General features: G+C 40.3%; 1 protein-coding gene, 6 non-coding genes and 1 pseudogene across 9 annotated transcripts; 3 read left to right on the top strand and 5 right to left on the bottom strand.

The window, feature by feature from the left end:
* The first annotated feature begins 375 nt into the window (after positions 1-375).
* LOC122666463 lies at positions 376-536 on the top strand. The gene has a single exon (XR_006333648.1). It is a non-coding gene; the product is annotated as a U1 spliceosomal RNA (small nuclear RNA).
* Positions 537-3112: 2576 nt separating this feature from the next.
* LOC122666481 lies at positions 3113-3308 on the top strand. The gene has a single exon (XR_006333664.1). It is a non-coding gene; the product is annotated as a U2 spliceosomal RNA (small nuclear RNA).
* A 1664-nt stretch (positions 3309-4972) lies between these two features.
* On the top strand, positions 4973-9324 carry LOC122666199. Of its 3 annotated transcripts, none has more exons than XM_043862345.1 (7): positions 4973-5039; positions 5328-5788; positions 5878-6056; positions 6135-6215; positions 6415-6490; positions 6579-6671; positions 9076-9324. In XM_043862345.1, the coding sequence occupies exons 2-7, from the start codon at positions 5347-5349 to the stop codon at positions 9249-9251; spliced, it is 1047 nt and encodes a 348-aa protein (XP_043718280.1). In that variant the 5' UTR covers positions 4973-5039; positions 5328-5346; the 3' UTR covers positions 9252-9324. The 3 variants fall into 3 exon arrangements, with proteins under 3 accessions (XP_043718280.1, XP_043718282.1, XP_043718281.1); XM_043862347.1 differs by having other exon boundaries at positions 6579-6660; positions 9066-9161; XM_043862346.1 differs by having other exon boundaries at positions 4989-5039; positions 5893-6056.
* Positions 9325-12014: 2690 nt separating this feature from the next.
* Positions 12015-12175, bottom strand: LOC122666467. Its single transcript, XR_006333652.1, has one exon. It is a non-coding gene; the product is annotated as a U1 spliceosomal RNA (small nuclear RNA).
* Positions 12176-13536: 1361 nt separating this feature from the next.
* LOC122666478 lies at positions 13537-13732 on the bottom strand. Its single transcript, XR_006333660.1, has one exon. It is a non-coding gene; the product is annotated as a U2 spliceosomal RNA (small nuclear RNA).
* A 1515-nt stretch (positions 13733-15247) lies between these two features.
* Positions 15248-15408, bottom strand: LOC122666464. Its single transcript, XR_006333649.1, has one exon. It is a non-coding gene; the product is annotated as a U1 spliceosomal RNA (small nuclear RNA).
* A 2324-nt stretch (positions 15409-17732) lies between these two features.
* On the bottom strand, positions 17733-17928 carry LOC122666340. Its single transcript, XR_006333533.1, has one exon. It is a non-coding gene; the product is annotated as a U2 spliceosomal RNA (small nuclear RNA).
* Positions 17929-18560: 632 nt separating this feature from the next.
* On the bottom strand, positions 18561-18693 carry LOC122666475 (annotated as a pseudogene).
* Positions 18694-20528: the final 1835 nt, after the last annotated feature.

The following is a 20528-nucleotide window of genomic DNA, read 5'->3' as shown; positions in this document are numbered from 1 at the left end:
AGCAGCACCAACACTATTGCCACCGACGACCTTGGTCATTGAAGATATCTGAGTTACTAGCAGACCACGCCCATAGACAGCAAGTGAGTCTTTGACCCACTTCTCCACCATGATCCTTTGCTGAATGCATCATAAGTCATAACCCACAACAACAACTCTGTCATGCTTTTCACACCTGCTTGAAAGATCTCTTTATGGTCTTCCAATTTCTCCAATCGATTAACACAAAAGAAGCTAGCTGACCAGAGCTCACATGAGGAGGCCAAAGAGGTGTGTGGTGTGTATGTCTGTCTTTTTTTAGTCCCACATCGGTGAGCTCAAGAAGGAATGAAGGAAGAGAAGCATATAAATATGGAGAGGATAGAAAGTGGAAACATACTTACCTGGACGGGGTTTATGGGTGATCAATAAGGCCCATTGCCTAGGTTGGTGACCTCCATTGCACTTGGGAGGGGTGCCCGCCTAACATCTCCCCAAGTGGGAGAGTGTACGTCATAATTTGTGGTAGAGGGGGTACGCGTTCGCGCGGCCCCTGCCAAGTTATCAAACCAAAGTTTTTCTCTGCTTCAGCCTCCATAGAGGTTCTCTGATGCATATTCTTTTGGTGATCATTCAGTCATGAAAGAGATGTTGAATTCTTTTTCATAACTGTCGTTTATAGTTTTTTATTCTCCCATCCTTTTCTTTTCCGAGACACAAACTCTCAAATTCCTCGCCTGGTTATCTCCGTAACCTGTCCTTGGCCCATCGATCTGATCTCTAGCAATGAAGCATATTCGGCTCAATTTTTGAAGCAACTGGAATGTCCGTGGCTAGTGTTGAAAATAGTTTTTCCGGCTCAGTTTTTGAAGCAACTGGAACGTTCGTGGTTAGTGTTGAAAATAGCTTTTCCGTTCGTGGTTAGTGTAGAAAATAGTTTTTCCGGCCCAGTTTTTGAAGCAACTGGAATGTTCGTGGTAAGTGTTGAGATTAAGAATGAAAATAGCTCTAGTGAAGGGGTAAATCTAAGGCTTCTTGTAAGAAAAGGGTCACCGAGTTGAAAAGGGATTTAATCCGTATCCCAAAAGCTTAGAGCATAGCTATAAAAAATGGCCTTAATAAAATTGGGGATTTCGCTTACAATTTTTTATTTTTGTTTATGCTTTCCTGAGGTGAGTACTGTATCAATTATCTCACCAAATATGTGAAAGTCAATGTTTCTGAGTAATTTTTTATAGAGATTCTGCTTTTCTGGTCTCTTCTTTTGCGTTTGTTGTAGAATAGTTATGTGCCTGGATTATGATTTCAAATTCAAATTTAAATTCAAATTCAAATTCATTGACAGTGTTCTTGTGAGTCTCAGTAGAACTAGTTACTTCTTCGCAAGTGGAATCTTGAAGAGAAACACTGTAATTATTCTTGAGAATTTCCTTTGCAATAAAACTGATTTTGCCTTAATGATAGATCCCAAATTCAAGCAACAAAATGTGATTCTTCCATGTCTGATCTGTTATTAGATTTTTTTTTCTTCTCCAAATGTGTATACAAGAAAGAAGTCTTATTTAATAAATCAGACTTCTGTGCCAATTTATCAAAAGCAAAAAGAATCTGATTTCTAAACTATAATTATCTATGTATGGTTTAGTGTGGGTTTCCATTGTGTAAGCAGGAATTTTGGTCCATGATCAATGTTCATTCCTTGTCATCGTTATTGAAGTTGGGAAGAGCTCAGTTTTCATTTCTCTTCATTGGGTCGCAATGTTGTAATTTAAGAGATATCTGAATGCAAGTGTGAATTACTGAACATCATGCTTGGACAGTACAATAAGAAGTCTATATGACCTTCCTATTGAATCCTCTTGTTCCAATTAAGAGCTGCCTGCTATCATGAATTCTTTATCTGAGAAAGCTTAATTCTTCCTTTGTATGCCCTCCACCATGCCTGGGCCTCACCTTATTCCTTGTAAGCTTCATATATGTCAAGAACCCTGATAAGCGCATAAAACCATCTCACCAATCGAAAGCTGCCACGTGGCCGAGCAGAGGACAGTCCGATAATCGAATCGAGCCGTGCGGAGCTGGGCCGACCTGACCACCGACAGATTTGACACTCCGTCTCCTGTGTGCTGAGCACCTGCGCCGCGGAGTGCCACCCAGGTCAGCCAAGGGCCCCAGGGCTGACCTCACATCAGTAGGCCGAGGCCGAGGCCGAGCATCGAGGCCATGGCCACCCCAGGGCCAAGCTTTGAGGCCGACCAATGAGGCCGAGCCCTCCACCGAAGCTATCTTAACGGCCCGTCGAAAATCGCGGGGCCACGTCAGCACCATTCTGGAATCGCGAGATAAGGATCGAGCCACAATCCCCAACGCGATACGGAGTCACGCTTTGACATGGACTCTTACCTTAAAGAGAGAGTCCGACCTCGAAAATAACTCTCCACTCCGCTTAGAAGAGCCTTACTAAAGAAGGACTCCTACCGTACTAGGACTCTCCCAACCGCCTCACCCACACTCTATAAATACTCAGGTATGGAGCTCTGTTGCTCATCTCACTTTTTACTAGCTGTTACGCTGTTGCACTGGAGACCTGACTTGTGCGTCGAAGAGTCCTAGGCCGGAGCCACACCGACTCTCTTGCGCTCACTCGATTTTTTGCAGGCTCATCTGTGGGTAAACCGGGCGACGGAGGTTTTCACACGCAACAAACCCAAATGTTTCTTTTGCTTCCTCAACTGTCTCCGTTGTGCTGATCTTACTTCTTGAGCATAGCCAGTTAACCTCTTTGTCTATTTTCCCACTCCCATATCTTTATCTTTTGTTCTACCACTCCCTTCCTTATTCCAGCCATTCATGACTTTCTTGTTTTTCATGCCTCAGGCTTCCTTTCCTTTCCTTACTTCTGTGGTCTCTCTAAAGTGAATGATGCAGAGAAACATGGAAAACAACCCATGTTATGAGTTTGGGGGGAAGGGGGGGCCATCAAGGGGATGCACAGTCGCGTAGGAACCACTTGCAATAGTCATGTGAGTGCATAAATAGGGGAAGTGAATACTGACTTTTAGTCCCAGTTAGAGTAGAAAGTCGGATGGCAGGAGAGTGGCTATAAAACTAAACCAGAGACAATGTCATAAGCATACCTTTCTCGGCCTTTTGGCTAAGATCAAGTGTAGTATCTGTTCTTATCAGTTTAATATCTGATACGTGGGTCATCGGCCCACATGATATTAAATTAATTTTTCTTGGGAGAGAGCCCAGTACAGTAGCTTGCTATTGGGGTTCTCAAGCGTCGACCATGCGTTGCACTACTGCACGGGCCTGGCGCAACCCACCAATACTAGTTAAATTGTTACGATCAATTTATTGTCTATTATTAACAAAAATGGAAATTGTATCCTTCTAATTGTATCCAAATAATTTGTTTTCGCATCATCTTGTGGACACATATTTTCTAATGGAGGTCTTAAAAGATAAAAACAATTCTAATTGAGGGTTGTTGTTATTTGTGTTTTTGGGGTTTGGAAATCATGAGAATCATTCTTCTACGTGCCATCTACTTCTTAGCTAGATGGACAAGATTGGAATGAAGTTAAGACAACATATACATCAAATTGCAAATGTATCACTTACCATGTATGGAGGTTTTTTTTTTTTTTTTTCTAGCCATCATTCAACTAATTCAAAACATAGTGGGAAAAGCATGTTGAGTCAGGTTGCGTCGAGTAAAAAACACATGAAACCTGATCAAGAATCATGAAGATTCACCTAGGTTCAAAAAGTAACTAGACCAAGTCCAAGTCAATCTAAATTTTCATTGATTTGATGCTTTTGCCCGAATCATGTCACTTACCATGTATGGAGCTTTCTTTTTTTCTTTTCAAACCATTATTCAACTAATCCAAATCATAGTGGGAAAAGCAAGTTGAGTCGAGTGAGTCACCTGAGTCAAGTAAAAAAAAAAAAAACCTGAAACCTGCTCAAGAGTCATGAAGATTCACCTAGGTTCAAAAATGACTAGACCAAGTCCAAGTCAATCTAATTTTCATTGACTTGGTGTTTTTGTTCGAATCATGTGAAACTCACTGAGTCTGATTTTTTTCTATATCAAGCCACATACTATTTATAGACCATAAGTTATGGTCACAATTAAACAAAACCCTAGAATTTTTGTTCGTTCTCTTCAATATCAGTCCCTTTTTCTCAATTCTGAAGCAACCATAGCCACTTTCTCCTCACTCAAAGATGTGAAAGAAAAAATGACTCACCTGGTTCACTAGGTTTTGGAAAGAGGGAATTAAATCAAAACACCTGGTTTTCCAAATATGATCCAATTGATTTTCAAACAATTCACAAAGCATTACAATTTTAGGGAAAAAGAAGCTCAACAACGTTACAAATTTTTGTACATGCCTTCTCACATCCCATCTATGGATCCACGCACTCTTTCTCCTCATTAAACGCTCCTACTTGACCATTTGATCACCCACCCTCATTGGTGGGAAAAAGTTGGACATCTAGCAACCCATCTCCTTATGAATATATAGGTCTGTTAAATTTTAGGGAAAAAGATCTCTTCTAGGTGGTGTTTCCTACGCCATCTCATAGAGCACCATGAGCGGACGCCAATACCCCCTAGGTAGATACCCATATGTGCTCATCTATTGGTCTAGACGCTTGTGTGGTGTGCTCACCCATTGGTCTAAATGCTTGTATAGAGACCATGCCACCAAGTAGAAATCTCTTGCCCAAAGTTTTAATACATGACTAGGTCATTACAATGGGCTTGCAGGGCACGCCCACTCGTATGAGAACCTGATCTGGATCCACTCAATCTTCTATGGATCCTCTTCTGTGTGCTAGAAGGTTCGATGCTTCTAAACTCTTTTTCTTATTTCTCTCCGGTATAAATTGACCGGTTCATGATCGAAAGCTTTTTAATAAGCCCTCGCGTCTGCGAGTCAATCCCGACAAAAGATAGCGGTTCGCGACGAGAAGGGTTTTTTATTCCTTCAATTGTATCCCTCATTTCCCGTCTCTAAATCATCTGCATTTCCCTCTCGGAATTCGGAAAGGTATATTATCGTTTTACTTTTGATCATTCGTAGCTTCTTCAGAATCCGTGGTTTAGATAATCCTGAAATTTTGGTTCCTACTCCTCTGGCAATACATGGATCTTGAAAGAATTTCCTTGATTGTATTGTTATAGTTTCTAATAATACACAATTGATAATGGCGTTTTTTAACTATGATCACATTTTATGAAATTGTTCATTTTTTTTGCAGAGGGTTTGGTGCTAGTGTTGGGTATACATATGCAGTTTGCTTAATTGGTTTTCTTGTTTTCTATTTTCAGGGGTTACTACCCGGAAAATGCAAAGGGGAAGAGGGGTTAGAGATAATTTCTTTGATTTCGGGGATCCTTTCTCTGGGTTTGGCGGCTTCGGTGGCCATGGGAGTCTAATATCTAGCTTTTTTGGGGGAAGAGACCCATTTGATGATCCTTTCTTTAGTCGTCCATTTGGTGGCATGTTTGGGCCCAGCATGTTTGGCCCCAGTATGTTTGGTCCCAGTATGTTTGGTTCAGGAGGTAGCGTCTTTGGAGATTCTCCTACATCTGGGCTTATCGAGCATGAACCACCGCAAGTCAATAAATCAAAAGGGCCAATTATCAAGGAGTTAAACTCTGATGATGAGGAGGTAGAAGGAGAGGAAGCAAAAGAGAAAGCTTCTGAGAAGAAGAAAGATAATCCAAGGAAGCATTCTAGGTCGAGTAAAGACCCATATGTTGAGGACCCCGATGACGAAGCTGAAGGTATTTTTCCCTTGTGGAAAGCATTGGTGGTTATGTGTGATATTCTTGTTAGCTCACAGTGTTTGTCATCTTTTGAGGAATATCCTAACTGGGTTTATGTGCAGGGAGAAGGAGCAAACATATGCAGTACAGGAATGACTATAACAGGTTTGATAGAACTCAACCTCAGGCTCGTAGTTTCAGCTTTCAGAGCACTACTGTTACTTATGGTGGTGCTGATGGGCCATATTATACTTCGTCTAAAACCAGGAGGACTGGCAGTGATGGAGTAAGAGTATTTCTGGTTGAGGTTTCAAATCACCCTGCATTTTTATTGAGGTACTTATATTCTGGTTCTTTGGATCAGGTGATGATAGAAGAAAGCAAAGAAGCAGATACAACAAGAAGTCAAGCAAAACACAGGATATCTAGGGGACTTCACGATAAGGTACTTCCAATAGTTCTCTGTTTTTTATTTTTGGTTTGTCTTAATATTTGTTATTCATTTCCTTATTTATGCGTCCCATCTATGTGCGAGTATGTTGAGCATCTGTGCTCTATATTTTTGGAACCGCAACACAGCTAATCTTCATGTATGCAGTATTGCAATTGTTGGTTGAAATTCTATGGTTGTATTATTTCTGTAGGGTCATTCAATTACGAGGAAGCTTAATTCTGATGGTAAGGTGGATACCATGCAGACCTTACACAATCTGAATGAAGGTATAATCCTGTCATCCATGTAAATGATTCCTACAGGTTAATAATATCTGTGCTTAAAGTGATTTGATGCTCAAATGGGTTATTTCAGATGAGCTTGTGGGATTTGAGGAAGCTTGGAGAGGGAATGCTAGAAAGCACTTGCCTGGATGGAATGAGAGATCGAATATGCACGGGGACATAGGTAAATTTTGTTTGGCCTCAAAATCTGATGAGTTCCACTCTTATTTCTTTGTTGGTAACAGCCAAGCTGGCTTGGATACCACCGCATGCTTTAGAAAGGTTGCATTAATGTTTTCAATGTTTAAGACCACCTGAACCATGAAATGGGATGGGGCATTGTCAATTAAACCTAATTCAACTGGTGGGTTGGAGTAGGTTGACCTGATAGCATAAGGGCATACTAAATAGTTCTCTGTTGCCAATAACTTTGATGGAATTAATAGTTATCTTTATTATCAATGAACAATGACACAATAGCAATATTCTGAATGTGCCAAAAAGAGAGTTATAAATCCCATAGAAGAACAAGCTAATTGCTTTCTAGTAGATTTTGGATACTTAAAAAGAATGCAGTGGAGAAGTCCAAAAAGAAAAAGGCCAATTTTGTAAAGATTAGCTGATTCTTTTCATCCTCCTAAATTTTGTTCGCTGAGGAGGAGCCTGACAATAAATAGGATTTATATATGCTCCTTATTCCATCCTCCAAATGTTTAGTCCTTCATCTTACCTCAGATATGAGATATTTCTATATTATCATTACCTTATGACTGAAAATATGCTTGGCAATAAGAAATGTATAACAAGAGAACTATCAGATATTCTTTATTGACTTATAAAGATAGCATGATTGGGTACTGGGAAAATCATCTGGTGAGCACTGGATGAGATATGAGTGTTAGAAAGATACTTTGCTAGGTAAAAATATGTAAGGGGATAGATGTTGGTATTGGACCATCTGTCTCTGGTGGAGAGATAAGTCTTCATTCCTTTTGAGTGGGCTATGATTAAGGCCATAACTCTTGCTTTAGCTATCCAGAGTTGAAGTTGTCTCACATTGCTTTTCTTGTTTTTCCTTGCTCCTTAATTTATTGTTTGGAACTTTGGATAGATTACCCCCCTTTTTAATTAGTATTATTGTGAGTTTTTGGAAGGCAAGGCAAAATGTTTTTAATTAGAGAATTTACATTATTTAAACTTCACAAGAGGACAAACTACAATATGGAAACAAACTTTAAGCACAGGTTCCGGTAGTTTCCGATGAAAATGTCTTGCAAATACCCCCTTCAAAGTATTTAAACCTGATTTTGAACCCTGTAGTATATGATGGTTGCAGATGGTCTTATATTATTAATTAACATGAAAAAAAGGGGGATGCTGAGTTTATACTTTGGAAGTATGTTTTAAGGTTTAGCTGAACTGAATATATTTGGAGTACAAATATGATAGAAGTAGGAATATACATGGGGGAGTAGTGAGATTGATGACCTACTTCAGCCCAAATTAGCCATTCATGTTGTTAACAGTTCCATTGTATATTAGGTAGGAGAGAAAGACATACTGTCCCATGGGACTATAGTGGGCAGTGGATAAGCATTTTAGAGGTGCTTCTAGGGATGAATTTTCGTAAGACGATTACAAGGATAGTGAGTCATTGTTTGATGGAGCAGAATGTGGGCAATCAAGAAACAGAACATGTATGAACTATGACATGGGTGTAGTTAAGATGGATGAGTAGACATGGAAAGATTGAATCAGAAATTAATGGTGATGCAGATCTGCTGGTCTATCGCTGGAGATCCAAAAGAGGCCAGCCTAGCATGGCCTAGTGTGCCTACTCTTTTAATTCTGTTCTTAATTTTATTTTTTTAATGTTATAAGTTAGTTCTCTTGTGTTTAAGTGTTTAAGTTGGTCTAAATGGACTTATTTAGTGGAAATATGCTTTGGGTTGAGTTATGTATGTGTTGGGTCTTTGATCCCATGGGTTTTCATTGTAATGGGTCACTTTAATGGGCCTATAATATGAGTATTGGATAGACATACGGGACAAGTTAAGTTATTGTCTTTATTTCTTTGTTATTTCAGTTCCTAGTCTGTTTAGGTTACTTAGTTAAGGATTGGGGTAGAAAAGCCTTATTGGCACTGGTTGTCTTCAATTCAGCCCTACATTAAATGGACTAGGAATGTATTAAATCTTTTGCCAGCTATCGAGTTCCAAGCAAACTGCGGAGTAAATGTATGTATTGGTATTATCATATGGCTTTCTCTGCTGCTGAGCTTTTTCAATATGGCTTGCACATGTGAAAACACTTCAGCACACTCCTGTGTAATCTATTCCCCCCCCTCCCCCCCCCCCCCCCTAAGGGTTTGATACCCTAAAGTGCTTTTGCATCCACAATTTTTCGGTGGACTGGCAAAAGTTGGATTACTTCCATGGTTTTTATTGTTTCCTTGCAAATGCTGCAATTATATGAGACATGAATGTTGTGAACATGTAGTTTTTAAATGTGTGGCCTGTTTTCTATTTTTTATTTATTAGACTGATTGCTTTTTTGTTCTTGTTGTTGGTTGTACAATGACAAAATAGGGGCTAGCAGCAGTGGACAAGGCCAGGCAACAAATGGTGGATGGGCTCTTCCATCAACTGGGCAGCAGCTACCTCAGGGTTCTGAGAGGATGAGATTCGGTGGCGGCAGTGGCGGGGTCAGGACAAGCACCTCCAAGAGAAGGGCTAAGCCATTTACCAGGATTAATATAGATTAAAGCAGGAATTCCTCTCAGAAGTTTCAGGATTGTAGTTGCTAGTAAATTTCCAGCTTTTAATTTCATTGTTATATACTGGGATGTCCTGATGTACGTGAAGGGGTATGAGTCTGAAGACATGTAGAACAATATCAGTCAAATATGTTCGTGTTGGTTTGTTGCAATTTTAAGTTGGTACTTGTCGGTAAGCTGGCCCAGATGCCAAGGGAAAGGGAAGATGCGGTCATTTGGGTTTTTTGGTTTTTATTGGTTTTGGTTCGGGTTTCAGTTTTGGTCTGGTTTTTAACCAGTGCCATAATAATCCCAAACCAAAGGCGGCATGCTAGGAAATCGTTTTGGTTCATTTTGGTTTTCTTGGTTGGGTTCAGTTGATTTGGCCGGTTTGTTTTAGGTTTTGACAACCTATCCCAGTAGGCAGTAGCCCATGAATGCTTCTATGGAGTACTCTCATTTGAACGAGTAGACCTTGAGATGAGATTATGCCTCGAGGAATGTAGATGTAGCAATTGAGACAATTGGATAGATTATTGTTATGCATTTCCTTTAGTTCGAGTTTCAAACCTTCATTTTGTCATGCTATTCATTGGCTTATAAATCTGAAATTCAGGCTGAGGCTGATCTAATCTTACGTCGGGCTGTAAATGGATTGGATTCGGCTTGGATAGTGTTATATCCGCATTTGCATCCGCAACCGAGTAGTTATCGGATGGATTCAGATAGTGCTAAACGGATACGGACACGGATACGGATTGGATATTTTATTCATTTATAGTTTTTCGGATAGCTATGGCATATCTGTATTTGCATTCGTTTAGCTTTCGGACAGATTCGGATAGTGCTAAATAAATACGGACAGGGATGCAGAAACAGATTTCGGCTATTCATTTACACCCCTGGTCTTAAGTCCAGATTCAGACTAATCCAGTTTGTAGAAGTTGTGTTACCCATTGCGGGACATATCTCCCCTTCAACTTTTCAAGGGTTACTAATTTCATGGAAGCTTTAACCAGGATCTTAGACCCTTTAAACACATGAATATTTCGAGCAGTATGTGAGGAGAAAAGATATTTAGTTGATTCACATTAAGTTTTGAAAACATTATCACGATTAATAATTTCCAGTCGATGTAGTTGTTGGATTAATAATTGCCCTCAAAGTCACTCAGCTGGGCTTGGCACCATCGCCGGACTGCCGGAGTGGTCTAGCTACTTGCTGCTGGCATGGTCTTAACAACTGATTTTAGAGGAGGAAGAAATCCTTAGATCAGATAGTTAGAACCATCACAACAAATTCTGTCCCATAAGATATTGTTGAATCCATGTGGGTGATAGGTTTAATAATCCAGAGTAACAATAATGGCTTTTTGGTCTGCAAAAATGCAACTAAAATGTTAAACTATTCGATATTGTTGAAGGATCTACAACTATTGGTGGATTGCGCCAGGCCCTTGCAGAAGTGCAACACATAGACGACGCTTGAGAACCCCAGTAGCAAGCTACTGTTATGGGTCCATTCTCACAAGACTATTGCAAGAGCAACTGTGCCTCTCATTGATGCCCTCAAACAGACCCATAACATGTTTTGTTTTCCAAGTTTCTCTTTGTCATTCATTTAAATCTGATTTTTTGTTATGAGACTTAAAGAAGGCGAGGGAGCGCTAGTGGAAAACCAGTGTATAGCAGCAGCGATGTTAAAAAAACACCCCAAAAAAAATTTGATGTGTTCCCAAGGAAACCACAGAAGAGAGAAGGGAAAACAGAGCAGTCGTGAATGGTTAGAGTAACAAAGGGGGGGGGGGGGGGTAGAACCAATGAAAAGATATGGGATTGGGAACAGGAACAGGAACAGCATGGTGACAGGAACATCAGTAAGTAAAAGGATCAAAGAGGTTAACTGGTGATGAGGAACCAAAAGAAACATTTGGGTTCTTGACATACAGGGAAGAAGCTGAGGCTCAGACATGGTGGATGGCATACACAGTAAGAATTAAGCTTTCTCAGATAAGAGAATCCAGCTCTTCGGTAACCAGATGAAAGGTGTTGGGAGTCCAAGCTTGAAACCGCGTGAGCAACTCCACTTGTAATCGGTTCAAGAGCACGAGAAGGCCGTTAAGGCCAAGATTCCCCAAACCGAACTTGTAACCAGGACATCCCACAGGGTCACTCAAATTGAGATTCCCCACTACGCCACTTGCAAATCGGTTAAACAGTTCCTACTCAAGAAGGTCGCATCTAACGTAAGCCCAGGATCACTTGGATCTGAGGCTTACGCGGATTCAGGACATTCCTTCTTGGAGACATAAATAGAACTAGTGACCGAAGGACACAATGTGAAACCATTCGATCTTCAGCCTACTGCTCTTTCTATCTTCACTCCATAACTGTTGTTTCTTCAAAGTCTGACTTAGGTATCGGAGAATCCCCCCCTCCTCCCGGTGCCCACTCCGGTTAGCTCTTTGTTTGTCTTTGAACTTTCCGATGTGCAGGTTCACCTTGCGGATCTCGGCAGCAACAGAAGCTCTTGAAAGAAAACATCATGATTCAATAGTAAGGTCCTAGTCTTCTTTCTTAACTGTTCCTACCTCAACAATGATGACATGAAATGACCATGGATCATACACCTGAATGTCTGAAATTCCAGCATACAAAATAGAACCCACACAGCACCATACACACGTAGTGCAGAAATCTTACCCTCTATTTTTGATAAACTAGCTCAGGACTAAGACTTTAAAAGAACAGAAAATCTTAATTTATGAAAATGGTAGGGGCCGCGCGAACGCGTACCCCCGCTGCCACAAATTATGACGTACACTCTCCCACTTGGGGAGATGTTAGGCGGGCACCCCTCCCAAGTGCAATGGAGGTCACCAACCTAGGCAATGGGCCTGCTTGATCACCCATAAACCCCGTCCAGGTAAGTATGTTTCAACCTTCTAGCCTCTCCTTTTTTATATGCTTCTCTTCCTTCATTCTTTCATGATCTTATCGATGTGGGACTAAAAAAAGACAGGCGGCATACACATCTCTTTGGCCTAATGTGAGCTCTTACAAGCAGTGCAAAGCATGGACGAGCTGTTCTTCTGGGCTATATGATGCATTCCGCAAAGTGTCATGGTGGAGAAGTGGGTCGAAGACTCAGTCGCTGCCCCTATCGGCTGGGTCTGCGTTGGCTTAGGTTGGTGTCTACAGTGGTGGTGGTGGTACCAATAGCGCATGGGTGAAGAACATGTTAATAGGATCACATCTCCTCGGAAAAAAGAGATTTGAGGCCTTAAGTCTAGTGGCTAGTGTGAATCTTCACCCAAGGATGTAAAGATTGAAATCAAGTAGCCGGATCGATCGATGTGGGTTTGGGTTGGAATCAACCAAAATTTGTACAAAATTGCCCTAACCTTAGTTTTCATATAGGGATCAGTAGAGACAGATTGGTTAGAATCGGGATCTGCCTCGGCCAATTTTTACTTGAATCGGCGGATCGGCCCCATCCATTTTTAAAACTTCATGTTCACCAAGATTTCGTTTAGAAGAGATTCTTCATTGGTGAAGTGAACTGTCTTTCATTTGAACAGTTTGGACTTGGTATTCTGCCATGTGGGATGATAGTATGACAATTTTGACCATGGGATAGCTAGTACATGCCTTGGATTAGTCACCCTTTCAAATTGAAGAGTCTACATCAACAAATCTCCAGTGTATTGGTATAAATTTTACATAGGAACGAGTTTCCCTTCATCTACAGTGAATGGAAACCCATTCATCGAGAAGTGGAAGAGGGCAGCAATGGGTATTTAGAGGGTGTTTTGGAACATACTAAAACCCTAGGATGGTGGGTGAACCATGCTCGGATGCAGGAAAACTTTATCCTTCAGATTTTCTATCTATTTTATCACTTTTTTTTTTTTGATAAGACTTATCTATTTTATCACTTGGTGAACTCTATTTGGACTTAAATTTTACATGTGAGTTAAGGACATCAAATTTACTTTAGCCATCTACTTTTGTAACACGGGCAAGACCGTACATTTTTTTTTTGGGATAGAGATCTATTGATTAGGATGTATTGAACTCGTGGGTAAATTTTTTTTTTTTCACAGGGATAGTTGTTTACAGGTAAAAGTGAGAAATTAGATGATAATTGATCTTTGTTTTAGGGGATGATAATCCTAAAGAAGCTTTAACTTGTATTGGTGGGTTGTGTGTTTACAGGTAAAAGTGAGAAATTAGATGATAATTGATCTTTGTTTTAGGGGATGATAATCCTAAAGAAGCTTTAACTTGTATTGGTGGGTTGTGCCAGGCCCTTGCAGTAGTGCAACGCAAGGGCGACACTTGAGAACCCCAGTAGCAAGCTACTGTTATGGGTTCTCTCCCTAAAGAAATTAATTTAATATCATGTGGATCAATGATCCACGTATCAGATATTAAACTGATAAGAACAGATACTACACTTGATCTTAGCCAAAAGGCCGAGAAAGGTATGCTTTGAGAAATGTCTCTGATTTATTTTTATAAGAAGTCTCCTGCAATGCCTTTTCCCTCTCTAGCCAATGTGGGACTATATCAGTTTTCATTTCTCTTGTTTGTGCATCACATGATTATTGCAAATGACTGGCTATACGTTTGTGCCTCCCTTTGATCAATTGATGCCCCAAAACAAACCCATAGAATTGCACACCACAAGGTAAATATGGAGCAATAGAGAGGATCGAAGCCGACTCCGAGGTGGACTTTATGATGCTGAAATCAGTAATCCAAGCTACATCAGTAAAAGAGTTTGGGAACTGAATGAGTAGTCAGGTGAGAATAATAAATGACATTAAGCCTCCGGTTACCTTGTACACTGCCCTCATATATATATATATATATATATAGGAAGTAAAGTAAATATCCTCCATAGAAGGTCCCTTGTCACAACGGCGATTATATGACCCCATGGCTTATGCTTAGATGGGTGACAGCAATACTCACTTTAATATTCCTCTTTGACTAGACCTCAAGCCACATGTTGAACAACCATAGGTGCGTCATTTTTATGCATATCACACTTAAATCTAAATTAACTTTTATTAGGCTTAGAATGGGAAGGCTAGGGAGGCAGCGATGGCAGAAAACCAGTGCATAGCAGGAGTGTTAAAAAAACAAAAACATAACAAAATGATGTGCCTCCAAGGGAAACCACAGAAGAAAGGGAAGGAAGTCTGAGGCAGGGAAAACAAGTCATTAATGGTTAGAATAACAAAGGAAGTGATGTTTATAGATCAAAAAAGATAAAGAGAGTAGTAGAACCAATGAAAAGATATGAGAGTTAGATCAGGACAGTATGGTGACAGGAACATTAGTAGGGAAAAGGATAAAAGGTGAGGCTCAGGCATGGAGGAGGGCATACACAGGAAGAATTAAGCTTTCTTAGATAATAAAATTCATGATTAGCAGCTCTTTAATGGAAACAAGAGGATTTAATGGGAAGATCATAGCCTTCTTAAATGTACTACTGTCCAAGCATGTTGTTCAGTAATTCACACATGCATTCAAATCTCTTAAATTACAATGTTCCAACCCAGTGAAGAGATATGGCATCTGAGCTATTCCAGTATTCCCATTTCAATAATGTTGACAAGAACTGAACATTGTTCATGGACCAAAATTTCAGCATACACAAAGGAACCCACACAACACCAAATCAGATTCTTTTTGTTGTTGATAAACAGGCACAGTAGTCAGAATTATTACCACTTCTTTCCATTGATAACTAGTTTAGATTTACAAAAATTCTCCAGAAAAAGTAGTGTGTGTTTAAGATTGACATGAAAAAGAAAGCAAAAACAGTAGACCTGAGACTCACAAGAAGACTGTCAATGCACTGGAAACCATAATCCAGGCTCATTAAGTACTCAACAAGTGCAGAAGAAAAATGCACTGGAGGTTTACCCAAGAGAGTGCAGTAACTCTTTCATATTGGCTATAGCTCAGAAAATTTTAATTGTTAGAAAATTGGTAGGGGCCGCGCGAACGCGTACCCCCTCTGCCACAAATTATGACGTACACTCTCCCACTTGGGGAGATGTTAGGCGGGCACCCCTTCCAAGTGCAATGAAGGTCACCAACCTAGGCAATGGGCCTTCTTGATCACCCATAAACCCCGTCCAGGTAAGTATGTTTCAACTCTCTAGGCTCTCCTTATTTATATGCTTCTCTTCCTTCATTCCTTCATGAGCTCACCGATGTGGGACTAGAAAAGACAAGCCTCGCTTGATACCTCTTTGGTCTCGATCTGTTTCCTATTAGCGCCAGTAAATTTAATGGTTGGTTGCACATGTGAGCCCTGGTCAGCTTCTTGCGCTGCACTTTAGCATAAGCATATTAAGACTATAAAAAAAGTGGATTTTTTGCTCATCGATTGAAAATTTGAAGACCATGAAGGTGTCTTTTAGAGCGAAAAGGCAGAGCTGTTGTTCTGACCAACGATGTTTTAGCGAAGGCTCGTCCTGGTGGAGAATTGGGTCGAAGAAGATTCAGTTGCCAGCGGGGTCTGGTAGTAATTAACTTAGATATCTGCAATGTCCAAAATTGGTGGCAACAGTAGTGCTGCCACTGGCATCAAAAGGACCCGCTGGGTTGTTACAGTAAATAAGTGCACAGGTGAAAGAGCATGTTTATAGGATCACGTACATCATCTCAGAGGAAAGAGATTTGAGGCCTAAGCTTGTCTTCTTCTCTGTCTTGTGGTCTGTTCCAACTGTTTTTTGAGCCTTTATTTTCACAAAATATAGGTAAGATTTTAACCATGGTGTTTCAAAAACGGAATTGGGGATCCAATCGGCTGGAATCGGACGAAATCTGTCCGAATTGGCCGAAAACAAAATAGAATTGGTCCGGAATTGACCAGAATGAGTATAAAACTGCCGTAGCTCTAGTTTCCATATAGGGATCGGCCAAGCCAGATAGGCCGGAATCGGTTCGCGTCAACCAATCTGGCCAATCCGATCCTGATTTTAAACTTTAATGCTCACCAATATTTCGTATATAAGAGATTCTTTATTGGTGAAGTAAACTCTCACTCTCTCTTTCTTATTTGAACAGAGTTTGATCTTGATATTGTGTCATGTGGAATGATGATGTAGTAATTTTGACAATGGGATAGTTAATACATTTCAAATTTAAGTGTCTACTTGTAGTAAGCTATAATGGTTTGAGAGCCTAGAACAATAGAGGACTAATCTTAAATGGTTAAAGGAAAAGGTTGGGCACACCACCCTCATGCCACACGTTAGAGGGTACTGTATTTTTCTTTTTTTTCCCCTTTGAAATGACCTTCTGCCCTCTTGTATGATTCCTCTTCCTACTCCCCTATTGGTGTCGCCAGCTAGCATGCGGCACACGGTTGCGTGCCTATCCCTCTCTTAATAGTTAAAACACTCACTGAGGAAATGAATGAGAAGGCTCCACTTGTTATGCACTCAAACTTGGACATCAACTTCATAATGCGACATGCTCCAAATGATATCAAAGTGATGGGGGTGAGTCGTGCCACCAACCACTATCATTAAGAATGTATTCACCCCTTATGGTGCAATAGGGTTCTTGTGAATCAATCCTAGGATGAAACAATCCCTTCAGTCCTTCAGTAGTTGTTGCACTCATTTATTGAGCCACATTAAGACACTTTTAGGTTGTACTTAATCAATCAACGGAATGGAACACGAACTCTTAAAACAATAGGCAAAATCAAAACACTGAGAGGTAATAGAACACTTGGAATGAATGATTAATAGGAACGTCCTCTATTTATAAAGCAAATATGTCCCTTGAAAACATTTGTTTAAGAGAGAAGATACAAAAACTAGTCATTATTGGCGTCCAAAGTATTTGGACAGCATATAGCAAAAGATCACAGACGACGCTCAGCTGAAGCCGGAAAAATCCGTTCAGTGTTGAACGGAGTGTAATGTATATCGGTAAGATTCCTGACAAATCCCAACCTTGAACACACTTTGGCCAACGCTCAACACACTAAAGCCAATATCAAGAAAAACCTATCCAAAGCCTTGCACCATGACCTGACTCGATGCACTCGTGTGTGTGTGAAAATGAACCCCAGAGACAAAGAGCACATGGAGTCTTTCTTCTAAAAAACATTCTATATTTTTCGAGATACAATGTGAGAGATTAAACATTTTCCACTACTTTGCTTTACAAAACGCAACGAGAGTTTAACCTTTCAAACCTTGTGAGAGACTAAAAGAAGGAAATACAGAAGAAGCAATGTGAAACTTTACATGTGACCTAAGGTCTACTTGTTCAAAAAATTTAAGTCCCATTGATCCGACATGTGACTTATGTATACTTGGCATAACTCTGCTTCTATACCATTCACTTTGTAAATTTCTATTTTTAATGGGGACTCTAGTGAAACAAACTTCTAATTGAAGATTAGAGCAGTTGATCCGACCGTTGATATGTAAAACTTTAACTAGAATTGGTGGGTTGCGCCAAGCCCGTGCAGTAGTGCAATGCATAGGCTACTCTTAAGAACCCCAGTAGCAAGCTACGGTAAAGGGCTCTCTCGCAAGAAAAATTAATTTAATATCATGTAGGTCGATAACCCACGTATCAGATATTAAACTGATAAGAACAGACACTACACTTGACCTTAGCCAAAAGGCCGAGAAAGGTACGCTTCAAACCTTGTCTCTGTTTTAGGTTTATAACCTCTCCTGCCATCCCTCTTTCTACTCTAACCGATGTGGGACTAAAAGTCAGTATTCACTTGCCCTGTTTATGCATTCTCACTTGCTACTGAAAGCGAGTGCATGCGCCCAATCCCTGTCACATGGCTTGTTTTCATTCGTTTGGCATAGAATAGAATAGGAGAATCGGCAGGGAGCGATGGCGGAAAACCCAGTTTTAAGTAGCGGTGTACAATAAACAAAATAAAATGATGTAAAGGAAGTCTTGAGGCAGGGAAAACAAGTTCATTAATGGCTAGAATAACGAAGGGGAGTGGTAGAACCAATGAAAAATGGAAAAGATCGGAAAATCTGTTGGTAAAAGGAACAGAGAGGTTAACTGGCGATGCTCAAGAAGCAAGATTAACACAACAAAGACAGTTGAGGAACCAAAAAACCACTTGGGTTCTTGACATATGGAGCTTAAACAAGAAGAATAAAGCTTTCTGAGATAAAAAAAAAATTCATGAAAGCTGCTAATTGGTATGAGTTCAGGATGAATTAAGTAACTCCGTAAATTGTATTTTCAATTTACATTTTTGTGAAAGATAAGTACGAAAATTTAATTTATAGAAATGGTAGGGGCACAAATTATGACGTACACTCTCCCGCTTGGGCAGATGTTAGGCGGGCACCCCTCCCAAGTGCAATGGAGGTCACCAACCTAGGCAATGGGCCTTCTTGATCACCCATAAACCCCGTCCAGGTAAGTATGTTTCAACCCTCTAGCCTCTCCTTATTTATATGCTTCTCTTCCTTCATTTCATTGTGAGATTATCGATGTGAGACTAAAAAAACCAAGGCATATATGGCACCTACAGCACCCCACGATGAGTACAACAGCCGATAAAAATCCCACATCTTTGGCCACATGTGAGCTCACCACTCTTGAGACGGAGGACATAACTTCCACCTACAAAGCTATCGATGTCCGATGACACTTTTTTTTAAGGATCTGACTCCTCTACTTCCACCTACCCAGTACTGCTATGCCCCCTCACACACAAGCACGGAGGAAAGTATCGCCTTACGTCCGCTCGGGCAAGGCTTTCAGGCAGAGGTAAGACGGTACATTCCGCCTTGCTTGTGTGTGGGGTGCACGCGACAGTAGGGGCAAGCGGAAGTGGATGAGTCAAATTGTTTTTTTAATCCCCTCTCTCAAGAAAGCTAAGGGTATGTTTGGTAATCTTTCAAAAAATGAATTTTGGCGTTTTTTCTGATTCTGGGGGCAGAATTGAATCAAATTCTATATGATTTATCCGATCCATTTATGTGATTCTTTGAAACGGATCGAGTGATATAATGAATTCTGACAAGCTTCTGAGAAACACCAAAATGGAGTTTTCCAATTCTAAGAATTGGTTTTATGAAAAGTCGGGTAGCATTATGACGACTTAAGTTAGAAGGGCATTTTTTGAAATTTTTCCTCAAAACATAACAAAACCTAAAACGGCTTTACCCTCTCCATCTCTCAAACGAAGAACACTGCCAGCCCTCTTCTCTCCATCGTTTCTGCCTCTGTTCGAACGAAGGGAAAAGCTCTGATTTATCAAAGGTTGGATCATCTGCATCTACTTCAACTCAGGTAATGTTTCCTTTCCTTTCTTCTTCTTCTTCTTCATCTGTACTTCTACTGTTATTTCTCTTCTTCTTCCTCTTCTTCTTTTTGAGATCTAGGGTTTAAAACCTTAGATCACAAAAACGAAATTGAAACGGTTAACCTTTTGGGATTGGTGTGTGGTTTGTGTGATTACACTTTATGTCATTAAAAAAAAAAAAAAACGAAATTGATCTCTCTTTGAGAATCCTCCTCTGTATTTGAATGTGAACCACCTTGGGCGACAAGAACCACTTCCAGCCCAAGAGGACCTTCAATCCTCTCTCTCTCTCAGACACAGAGACACACACCTGACACATATAATTTATCGATTGATAACTTCAGTTTCTGTAATGAAGATATACTACCACCATATCCTGTGTGTATTTGATAAAGAAGTTTTCACAAATCTAGTTTTAAGCCCAGCTTTTGTCTTGGACAAATTTCTGTGCTTTTTATCCATGAGGGTGATAAGGTGGAGTTCTTTGATCAGATTTCTGGTTGGATCCATTCTGTGAGGCTCACCTGTTTCTTAGCCGAGTTGGCAGATTTCAATTAAAACTCTTCCACGACTTCAAGGGATCTTAAATCAATGTGCTCAACTGATTTAATTGCATTTCGTATATGTGCTGCACATTGGATAAGAGTTTATCTGTCTCTTCTCATTAACCTCTGCTCATAAAACCCAGGTCCAGCCCCGGATTCCCATGGCTCAACCGAAGCTTGGCCTGGTGTTAAAAAAAAGAGAGAAAGCTCCTAAACAAAAAAGTAAACTCTTTTTAAAGTAGAAATTAAGGGCAGGACAGAGGTTGCTTGTGTTTTTTTGTTCCCCTCTTTCCCCCCCCCCCCTCCTCTTTTTTGGTTGGAATTCATCAAAAAAAAATCTTTTCTTAAAGTAGAAATTAAGGGCAGGACAGAGGTTGCTTGCTTGCCTGCGCAAATCTAGCTAATC

The sequence above is a fragment of the Telopea speciosissima genome, chromosome 6, assembly GCF_018873765.1.
Source record: "Telopea speciosissima isolate NSW1024214 ecotype Mountain lineage chromosome 6, Tspe_v1, whole genome shotgun sequence".
NCBI classification, from domain to species: domain Eukaryota; kingdom Viridiplantae; phylum Streptophyta; class Magnoliopsida; order Proteales; family Proteaceae; genus Telopea; species Telopea speciosissima.
Note: the sequence above shows the minus strand (reverse complement) of the source record. Positions and strands in the feature narration are given on the sequence as shown.